General features: G+C 33.6%; 1 protein-coding gene across 3 annotated transcripts in view; it reads right to left on the reverse strand.

Moving 5' to 3' along the window:
* The window catches only part of CSMD3 (CUB and Sushi multiple domains 3), a 710218-nt gene that overhangs the window by 427092 nt on the left and 271041 nt on the right, over window positions 1-12085 (reverse strand). For 2 of the 3 annotated variants that reach the window (XM_035546236.1, XM_035546235.1), the window contains one exon: window positions 3881-3958. The exons of the other annotated variant lie outside the window; for it this stretch is intronic. In XM_035546236.1, coding sequence (XP_035402129.1) covers window positions 3881-3958 — 78 coding nt within the window. The remainder of the gene's footprint in view (window positions 1-3880; window positions 3959-12085) is intronic. 3 annotated transcript variants of the gene reach the window in all.

The raw sequence follows: 12085 nt of genomic DNA on the forward strand, positions 1-12085 counted from the left end.
CCCTGAAATTTGTTGTCTTACATATACACAAATGGAAGAATTGGCTCAACACCTCAGAGGAAGGCAAAGGCCAAATAAAAATGTTGTAGAGGATTGAAAGGAAAATGTGTCAAGTTAGCACACTTCTTTAGTCATAAAAACTATCAAGCTCAGTCCTCATCAGCTGGGATCACAGACCTCTGCCCCAGCAGAGCTCTACCAAATTGGTTCTAATAGCAAACAAATGCAACCCCTGTTCATCTGCATCACTACGCTCAGGGAACTTTGGACTAGGAGGGCTCTTCCTCAGAGCCATATTGCTTTCCATCGTTTCCCTCCCCCAGTATTGTAAATAAAAGCATGTACATAAAAACAAGTCCTCGCTACTGTTGGAATGCATATATTTCTAGCAATTGTATATTGTATATATAAAAATTGTATGTAATCTAATGATTCAATAAACTGCATTCCACAAATTCATCTAGGAGGAACTTGCTGGACAAATATTTCAAATGAATTATCTTTGAAATATCTGCATTCATTTAAACAGTTTCAAAGCCTGAGAAATTCAGAAACATCACAATTAGCCAGTAAATATAGACAGAACCTTAAAACTCGAGGTAGACAGAATTCACTGAGCAATTTTCCACAATGCAGCAAGGTAGAGGAATTATGCCTGACAATAAATAGGGAAAAAGATACATTCTTGGTTTTGTGACTGTCAGTCAACTATTCTAACATTAAACATATGTTAAATATATAGCCAGAAACTTACTCATGATGTTGGATAATAATAATAAAGATTTTATTACTTTTTAATTGCTGTTTTGGGACTATATCATAGCACACAGAATATTTTTTTACTATTAACAAAATAAAACTACCATATTAAACAACTATTTATGTTTATCATTATTCAGGTTCTAATATTTAAAGTAGTTTTATTTTTATACACCGCATTTCCCTTTCTCTGGTAACACAGTGAATATAAATGTTAAAAAAAAAAAATCTATTGGATTTTACAGCACAAGAATTATTATATTCTACAATTTCTACCAAAAATGGCAACTTGAGAAATCATACTGTTTTCTGACATCTTTAATATAAAGGTCTATTTTTTAAAATACTCTATGAAATTGATTTTAAAAATATAACTTATCTATTTATTAATATTCTTAAAAACCTGAAGGGTTATTTAAAGAAAATCAATAAAATACTTAAGGTAAAAAAAATAAAACAACATATATGACAGTAGTAATCCAGAAGAGATTTCTATGTAGAAGTTATAAAAATGATTTATCCACCACATTTGGTCCCAAATCAGTAATGCATTTAAGCCCAAATGCAAATCCATTCTGATTTCTGTTCAGTACTTTACCAAAAATATGTACAACTTAAATTTTGAAAGTTTGTATTCAAGTTAATGTTTCCAGACATAATGCTTGATTTTTCAGTCTACTGGAATCCACTTCTCATATAGTTCCCCATCTCTCTACATCTCTATCTATCTGTCTATATATCTACCTATCTATCTATGTATTTACACTCCAGATATTCATGTGAGAGTTAGCAGTGATAGGGTTTCTTTTCGTAAGTTAAAGGCAGAAAAGCATTCATTCGTGGTCTGATCATGAAACTGAGAGCAAGAAATCTCAGAGTTCTAATGTAGATTGAATTAGATGGAACTTTTCTATGTTTTTAACATATATATATCAACACTTGCAAAATGAAATTGATGCATAATATATCATTATATCAGAAATTACTATTCTGGCTTTAATATGTGCAAATCAACTATGTTGATGTCATGCTTTTGTTCTCACAGAGTAAACCTGAAAACAATAAGCATTTCAACTAAGCATGTGCATAAATGTTTGCAGGATTAGGGACTATCTTTTAAAAATAATTTCTAAATGAAGAGAATTACATTGTATGTTAGATAACTGGTACATTAAAAAAATAGGAAAAGACATACACATGCGAAATGTTAGATGATTTCTAAAGACTTTTATAATACAAGGCCTATTGTAAAATAGGTATTCAATTATATGTATCTTATTTCCACTAACAGCTGAATGACCATCATCCTTTTTTTTTAAAAGACCCTACCTTTCACTGTAATGCAAATAGAGATCCAGCTGAGGTCACACTGGGAATTTTGTTTAAATCAACAGCTAAATACATAGGCTTTTCATGAAGTGCTTTCTCTTCAGTTTCACCAACTACAGTGACTAGCTAACCAAATGATAGATTACAATATAAAATCTAAGTTATCTTTTTATGACCAGATTATGACCGGTACAAATCAACAAGGTTTTCACCTTTGCTTATTATTGATTCATGTAGGTAATCTACTCTGTAACAAATAAACCAAGATACAGAAGTTTTCAGTTTTACATAGACTATCGTAACATATTAAATGATATAAAGGCTATTTAAAATATTTATAGATAACTTTAATAATTAATTTCATAACGATGACTTAAAAATCACAAGTGTCTGGTACTTTACTATAAATATGCAATCCTTATTAATTCTGATATAATGGAATAGTTAATGATTTGTATAAAACAAATATATAGAGAAACAATCTGTTTTATCAGCCATTTTACTACTTTTCTAATTTGTAACTATGAAAGCACAAATGGACTCTGTCAGGAAGAGACCTTAATGATATAAACACTATTTATTTTGCTGTTATTTCTTGTTGTGTAATCACACTACTTTGCAGTCACACAATATATGTAAAAAGAACACATTTTTAAATATCTCAATACATTAGTTTTAAATAAAACAGAAATGTCTTTCAGAACTATTTAGATGATGCAGTTTACAGAAAAGCTGAATGTGGCAATAAGCTACATTATAAAACTGAACAGAAGTATATTTTGCTTTATTTTTATTCTTCTAACTTAAGAAAAGCTCTTGCTGCTTGAAGACACCTTTATATATAAAAAAAAGTCTAACATATTGACAGTTTAAAATGCAAAACTGAAAAATGCTTTAAAAATATGCCAATGTGTCCCTACTAAATCTTGGACTCTGAATCAATCACGAACACCTTGGAAAAATGTGCCCAACGTAAGGAGCCTCAAAAGTAAGTCCTTCCACTCCTGTGAAGAATAATGACATATAGTATAAGCAGACATATGCTAAAGCATTTAGTCCATCCTTACTTTAACCGATTACTTAATTTAAAACATGGTTCTAGTCCAAAAAGGAGTTCTACAAAAATGGCACCTTCTTTTGAAAAAAAAATGTATCCACTTTCAAGTAATTGCATGTAAAATCTTAGCTGTTTAATTTATGTCAGAAATGTTTTCCTACTCCTTATGAGTTAATCAGGACTCAGTCCTATAAGATGCTGAGCACTTTCAGTTTCTACTTTCTTTAATTACAATTGAAGGCACTAAGCATCTCCAGAATTTTTAAACTTACAGGTAGTTAATCAGTTCAAAATGTCAAAGTTAATGAAGAAAAAGAGATTTCAGGAAGTGAACTCATGGGTATTGCTTGAAAAAAATATTTGGTTATGTTTGTAAATGAGGATGGGCTTGCATAGCCTTTTCCTACTAGCACAAGTTTTCAATTAAAATAACATATCTCCTGTTCCCAGCTAAGATTTCAGCTGACACCTGGGAGGCTGAATATTTATTTCTTTATAAAAACTTTAATTTTAATGTGAAATTACTGAGAAAATAACATCATTCCACAATGCCAGATTTATAGAAAGTCTGCCTTTAGAGTAGAACCATATTTAAAACTTCACCATGCAGACTGGAGGAACAGATTTAAGTTAGTTATACTTTTAGAAATACATAAACAATTTCAAAAACACACAAACACAGCACAAAGTTCACTCTTGCACTAGAAAAAAGTAACAAAAAAGGAGTACACTCACAGATAGAAAACTTGTTGCTGTTGTCTTTCCCTGGAAACAATTTAAATCCTCTAGATTTAAAATCTATGGCCTTTTTCACTAGTTAAAAAAAAAACAAACAAACAAACAAACAAAAACACGTATCAGGCAATACAGTCTAAAATATTTCATTTCATTTGACAAATTTAATCATGAAACTATATACAAATTAGAGTACCAGCTACCTAGCAAGCTCATATTTTGTACCTATTGTGGAAAACAATTTACTAAAACAAGTTGGAGAACAATTTGTGTGCCTGACAAAGGACATAAGTAAAATTTGTAACTAATTATTTCTTCTGCATAACTGAGAATAAAATGATGGCCAAAAGTATTTACTTCCATGCACCATAATCAGTGTAAAACATTGTCACACATTTATGGAACCTGGGAAATAAAAAAATGGTAGATATGTTGCTTGAAAACTCGACTCTTATCTGGTGTTTCTGCTGTATGAAGAAACACTAGTACTTATCTCCTTGACATCAAAAATAAAATAAAATAAACAAATAAAATAAAGAATACTATCATATCTGCCAAAAGAAGTCAGCAACCTTTAAAAATAAAGAAACTGAAATTTTTGAAATAGCTGAATTTGTTTTTTTGTAGGTTTTGAATTTTTTTTTCTTTCTTTCTTTTTTTTCCAGTAACCGACTATTTAAGAGGAAACAGTGTCATCCACAACATCTTATTGAAGGCACACTAGAATCAAAATATTTTCCCAAATCTGAATTCTATCAGTGTCCAAGCAATACAGGATTTATACTACTTTCTGCATATATTCTGAAAAGGTTTAGCTAGCAGTGGAAATAACATATTTTTGTCAACATATTTGCCTGTTACCTCACAGTTCAAAAAATACATTAAAAATCAAATTTACATTTGGTAAAAAAAGACAAGACAAAGAAACACTGTTACAGCTCACAAAAAAATCCTTCTAAAAGTAGCACACATTCTCAAGATCTACAGACACTCAGATCAACACCCCATGCTAAAGTGTCTCCACTAGTTCTCTTCAAATCTACCTTAACTATGTCCCTAGCTTTAGTACCAAAAATAATTTTTATTCAGGAAATATATAATTTTATTATCTGTGTTAAATTATTTTTCACATAAAAACAGAAACCTTTTATTAATAGAAAAAAATATTTAAACATACCAGGCTAAGGTACTTTTTTAACTAAAGAGAATTGGATATAAAAACTGAAATAGAGTTTGCTGTTCTAATGTTGGTTCTGCAGCTGCTTCTTTCTCCACTTGAAAATCCTTATTTTCAAAGTGTGATATGGAAGGTAGCTTTCTCTCACCTCACCCCGACTCGCCACCAGCTGAACTATATGTGTAAAAGCCTATGTTTTGGACTGTCTTTGTGATAAAGGCAGTTAATCGAGGCAAAACATGTGGCCTTAATGTATTTTTGAAACAACAAAAAAAAAAGCTAATAAAAAGAGAGTAAAACTGAAACAGATATAAAAATTTAAGAGAGAGTAAAACAAAACCAGAGACTTAAACTTGATTCTTTCACTCAAGTGCTGTTTTCTCCAATACACTTTGCCAGTGCATAATGAACCCTATATAAAAGTGGACCTAATTAAAAATAATAAGAATAATTTAAATTTAATGTACAGGTTAATATTAGGTACATTATAATCAAGTGCCTTCATAGACTACATATATTTACAAACTATATGGAAGAGGAAGTTTTATGTTGACTACCAGGAAATAATGCTGTGGAATACAGAGATAAAAGGAATTAGGTCTGAGGGAAGTTAACCCCAGAAGATGGACAGTATTCTATCAAAGAATTATTCTGCACCTGTCAAATTATTATAGGAAATAAGCGAATAGTAATAAAACTCCTTACATGAAGCAAAAATACCAAAGTAGCAAAATACTATTAATATTATTAAGTAACAGTAATCATTACCATGCACAAGAGTAGAAAACAAAACGAAAAAAGAACAAACAAACAAAAAAATACTTTATAGCATAGTTGAGAAGTCATGATAAATATTTTTACACTTCCAGTAGAAGAAACTATACTTTCTTCTAAGTAAATGAAGGTTTTTATTTCAAGATGTAAAACGCAAATTTATTTGTGCATCATCATAATGTAACCTATACACATTCCCAATGGTTCTGGGAAGTATGTTATTTGCAGGAGTAGAATGTATCTGTTATCAGAAAATGCGACTATTATTATTTTAAATAATTGAAGCCTTAAGCAATGCTATAGTCAGTGGAAGTCACGGACACAACTGTACCTTCAGACAGCAAAGCCATACTGAAATAACAACAATCACAGAATCAGGGAATCACAGAATCACACAGAAGTTGAGGTTGGAAGGGAACTCTGGAGATCATCTAGTCCAACATCCGTATTCAAGCCGGGACACCTAGAGCACACTACCCAAGATTGTGTCCAGGTGACTTTTGAACATCTCCAGGGAAGGAGACTCCACAGCCTCTCTGGGCAAACTGTTCCAGTACTCAGTCAACTTCACAGTAAAGACTTTCTTCCTCATGTTCAAGCAGATCTTCCTGTGTCTCATTTTGTGCCTGTCATCTTATTGCTGGGCACAACAGAGAAGAGTCTGGCCCCATCCTCCTGACACCCTGCGTTCAGATACTTATACTCATTGATAAGATTCCCCGAGCCTTCTCTTTTCCAGGCTGAACAGTTCCAACTCCCTCAGCTTTTGCTCATATGGGATATGCCCCAGGCCCTTTATCATTTTAGTAGCCTTTTGCTGGATTTTTGTATACTGGGGAGCCCAGAACAGGACACAACACATCAGGGCTGAGTACAGAGGGAGGATTACCTGCTGGCAATGCTTTTCCTAAAGCACCCCAGAATAGCATTGGCCTTCATGGCCACAAGGGCACATTGCTGGCTTATGGGCAACTTGTTGTCCACCAGGATCCCCAGGTCGTTCTCTGCATGCTCTCACATAATGCTGAGAGTTTTTTAAGATGCTCTTTGTACATAAATATGAATCTAGGAGTATAGCTGTAAGCTTCTTTAGGCCTTTGAGCATCAATGTAAAATAACTCATGGATCAGACAACATGCCTGGTATTCTTGTAACACTAAAGTAAAATGGGAGTGGGCTTGAATGTATGATCTCAGATGCTGGGATGGGTTTTAGTTCTAGTACTAGGGAGATGTGTGTCTTTTATTTTCAGAAATCATCATACCAACATGACAAAGACATAAGACCTTTTCTTTGCTTCTTTTTAACCTCAGTCCTCAAATGGCATATCCACAGTTTATGTACATGAGAAACAGCGTTTACAATATTTAAGATGGAACTGTAAAATAGACATGAGGTTCAACAAGACCAAGCAGAAGGTGCTGTCAAGGCAACCCAAACATCAATAAAGACTGAGGGATGAATGAAGGGAGAGCAGCCCTATGGAGAGGAACTTAGGAGCAGTGCTGGATGAAAAACTCATCATGAGCTGGCAATGTGTGCTTGAAGCACATAAAGCCAACCATACCCTAGGCTGCATCAAAAGAAGTGTGGCCGGCATGTCAAGGGAGGTGATTCCCTGCCTCTGCTCTGCTCTAATGAGGCCCTACCTGGAGTACTGCATTCAGCTGTGAGGCCCCTAGCACAAGAGATACATGAGCCTTTTGGAGGGGTTCCAGAGACCATGAAAATGATCAGAGGGCTGGAATACCTCTCGTAGGGTATGGAGGCTGAGGGAGCTGGGATTGTTCAGCCTGGAGAAGAAAAACTCCGGGGAGACCTTATAGTGGCTTTCCAGTACTTATATGGGACCTACAAGAAAGACGGGGAGAGACTCTTTATCAGGGACTTTAGTGATGGGGCAAGGGGTAATGGCTTTAAACTAAAAGAGAGCAGGTTTAGATTAGATATAAGGAAGAAATCATTCACCATGAGAGTGGTGAGGCACTGGAACTAGTTGCCTAGAGATGCTGAGGGCGCCCCATCCCTGGAAGTGTTCAAGATCAGGTTGGCTGGGGCTTTGAGCAACCTGATTTAGTGGAAGGTGTCCCTGCCTACGTTAGGGGGGTTGGAATTAGGTGATCTTTGAGGTTCCTTCCAACACAAACCATTCTATGATTTTATAACTATTTGCAACACCTTGCTATGGCTATTAAATACTACAAGGAAAGCAAGCAACTCAAGAACTCTGAATGTTCTTTACAGTAAAAGAGGTGAAACATACTTTTATTTTATTTATCTATTTATTTATTTAATGCTGATTTATTGAACAGTACTTTAGTAATACAGTGTGAAGGAGCAGCTATAAGAATTTATCTTGTACAAACATGCACAGTGACTAAAATATGTGTCAGGCTGCATATGCATATCCATACATACAACCTAGAAACATACATACAATCTATAGACTATGTAATTTTATCTAAAGCTACAGGATCCAGCTGTTTCTGCAAATACAAAAGATCAAACTGAAGACTTTATTGAGGAAGGAAGGATATAAACAGTTCTAAAATGAAAGACGTCTGCATGGGAGATGAAGTTTTGCATGCCAGATGGGTGATATGAGATTCTGGTAATAGAGCAGTCACATGTACGTAGCAGTCAATTGATATATAAACTGAAAGAGGTTCAGAATAATTTTGTTGAAGTCTTTGTCCTAAATAGCCTCTTATGCAAGATAAGGAAGTTTCAGGTACTTTTAGGCAGTGTTTTAGACACACTGAAAAAAACAAAAGTCTTTTTTTTTTTTTCCTTTTGTAGAAAAGTTATATATAACTGTATATTTATTCATATTCCATGGCTTGCTGGTTTTTACATTTTTCTACGGTAAGCAACTCAAAGGATGAAAACTCCTCAGAACTTATGAGCTACACATTTTGATTAGATCCTTGAGATTTTAGAATAGAAACCACATGCCTATTTTCTACAAACACTGTCTCAGAAAATGAAAACAAACAAACAACAACAACAAAAACACTGATTTCCCAGTTTATTTTTGTCTTTCTATACCATATTTTTCCTAACTGCAGTATGGATGTGTTGAAAAGGATGGAGATATTTGGAATACTGCCTAAACATCCAAAACAAACAAAATGTTCCATATGCTTAAGAACACTCTCCATGATTTAACAGAACATGTTGCTCTTGACAGAGAAACAACAAAAAACAACATGCTTCTGAGGAAGCTGTTTTATATTTATTTTAGTTAATCAGTACGAGAATCAAGAATTGCAAAGTATTTGTTATTTCTTAATACAGGTTGAATGAAATGACTAATGGGAATCAGGATGTAGAAAACAGGGAAAAAACTACTGATACATTAGGTTTCCATTTAAGCTTCAATAAATTAAGTTCCAGATGTCAAAATGGCAACTTAAATGTAAGTGTTGAGTTAAACATAAAGCAAAACAGACAAGAAAGGATTCAAGTAATGTTTTGAGACCCAGCTACCAGCTGACTCCATGTTTTTTTCCCTTAATATCTGCATCCAAATTTTTACTTCAAAGGCAGATATATTTTCAAGTATATCTGAAAGAATCGCTGTGTTATGAAGGTACACAGTCTTTCAAAATATTCTAAGACATAGGTCTTAATTCTGTATTCATAATTTAAAAAAAAAAATAAAAAAAGGAAACAATACCTTAATACTGCCATTTTACACATTTGTTGATTATACTTTTGATGAATACATATGCAGAAAAATAGGCAAAAGGTTGACCACTAGATTGGTCTCAATTTTCTCTTTGATGTAGATATTTGTCTTAGTAGGTCAACAGCTTTTGGAATTCCTTGTTATTTATCACAGAGATCAAAAATCAAGCCAAGATTTTTACCCATGATTACACAGTGGTACAAGCTATTCTGAACAAAATGTAACTTCCATATAATATTCGAGTGGATTACTGGAATTAGAAAGTGAGTAGCAATCTCAGAATTGCTAGGCAGGAAAAAAGAGGAAAACAAAGAACACAGAGTTTGAACTCTCCTTCAAATTATCAGCGACACTTTCTACTACCAACTTTCTTCAGAGGTTTATCTACTTAGCTTTTAGCCTGTGGTAAAACCTAGTCTCTTTTGAGAGGGATGACATAACCCATGAGCACCGTCAGACTGATAATGATTTATACTTACTTTAGATTCATGTCATTCTGATATAAATAACAGTAGAAGATGGAGGTTTGTAGGTTTCTCAGTACAATAATTTAACTCTGAACAGAACAAAAAAGGCAGAGTAACAATATATATATATTTTATATTTTCAAAATGTGGAAACGTTTTAAATTATATTAATATTTAAGATAATATCTGCTATTTATGATATGTAAGGAGATACAAACCTTTGTAAGAGAGGACTAATCTTGATAATTACTGCATTTTAGCACGTTTACTCTTTTTGCCAGTTCCTATATTAAAAAGCACCTCAGCCAAATAAGAATATATGTACATATATTTTAGCTGCCTATTATACAATAAAGACAGAAATATAATTTCTGTAGCAACCTTGAATATAATAATCTCTCAGACACTAGAAATGAAGCTTATAAACTAAGAACAGTTTCTCAGTTTATAGAATTCTGTCTCTGATGAAAAAGTATATATCCTGTGAGACACGTGCAAGACAAAAATTTCCAGATGGAAAATTTCCTTCTGTAATATGAAAGCATCAGGGGTAACCATGCAAAGTATTCCATTTAAAATACAGACAACTCACAAATTCGTGTATTTGTTTTAGCTATGCAATAGCATTTGTGTAGAGAAATTGCCTAGCTTGTCTTGTCCACACTTTCTTACTTTCCTACCAACTATAAAGTACATTTAAAATGTTGAAGACTAAAATTCACCAAAACCAAAAGTTATGCACATAACTGGCACTCAGGTTGTATTACTACAAGAGACTACACACAGTATAAATTATTGGAAACTGAGGACTCTTATGACCATGTATACTATTTTCCTCTCAAAATAGTTGCTCATAGTAGTTCAAACACTGACACAGCCTCTCTCCTGAAACTCTCTCACATTATATTCACTGTACCCCAGATAATTGAGGGGAACAATATCATATTATCAAAGCCATATTTCATGACTGCACTTAAATTAATGCCCTCTTTAAATGGCATCTGCTGAGATATAATAATATATATATAAAAAAAAGGCAATTGATTGCTCATTTGGCTGTGCCTATATATGAAGAAAGGGAATGGCAACTCAGGAGAAATATAGGGCTGTTCTCAAGCTGTGAAGGGAGGAAATCCCAAAGGCCAGCTGGAACTAAATTTGCCTAGTGTATTATAAGACAATAAAAAAATACTTTTATAAATAGATCAACTGAAAAAGAAAGTTCGAGGAGAATCTCCGTCGTTTATTGGATATGAGGTGAAATGTAGTGATGAAAGATGGGGTACTTAATGTCTTTTTTCACTCAGTCTTTGTAGTAAGACTAATTATTCTCAGGATGCACAGCCACCTGAGTTGAAAGATGATGACAGGGAGCAAGATGAAGACTACTACATAATCTTTAACAGTAAGCATATTCTCTGCATTTACGTTATTCAAGAAATAACAAATAACTAACTGCTTTCCAAAAAAGAGAGAAAAATGGTTGTTTTTAATACAGTTTAGAACCAATTGATGCAGAACCAGTAATTCACTGAGTGCTCCAGAACTGAAAATATTAGATTATAACAGATTTTACTTGCTGCATCTAGTATTTCTAATGATGGAAACAGGAGTCCAGTATACTCTGGATTTCCCACATTTAGTGCTTATATGCAGATACACCAAATAAATCATACATGATACACTGAATTAGACATATGCTTGGAATTATGCGTTCCAAAAAAGTTGGTCTACATGCATAGCAGATCCACAGCAGCCTTGAACTTGAACTTACTATTCATGCACAGGTCATTTGGGGGGGGGGGGGGGGGGGGGGGGGGGAAGGGTATTTTTGTTTGTTTGTTTTTGTTTGTTTGTTTGTTTTTTCATACACTGCATGTTTACTAGGCATGTAATGTATCTAGTTATCCAGAATTTCCAAACTCTGACTACACAAGTCCTAAATATGAAAATGTCATTGGGATTACAACTTCACCACTTCAAGGGACTGCAAAAAGCAGAAAAAAAGATTAGATTTCAGGTGATAGCACTTCAGGCTCCAGAAATCTTTATTTAAAAAAATCTGAACCAAAGGATTGCATAATAAACCATGCAGC

Source organism: Cygnus atratus, chromosome 2 (assembly GCF_013377495.2).
Source record: "Cygnus atratus isolate AKBS03 ecotype Queensland, Australia chromosome 2, CAtr_DNAZoo_HiC_assembly, whole genome shotgun sequence".
NCBI classification, from domain to species: domain Eukaryota; kingdom Metazoa; phylum Chordata; class Aves; order Anseriformes; family Anatidae; genus Cygnus; species Cygnus atratus.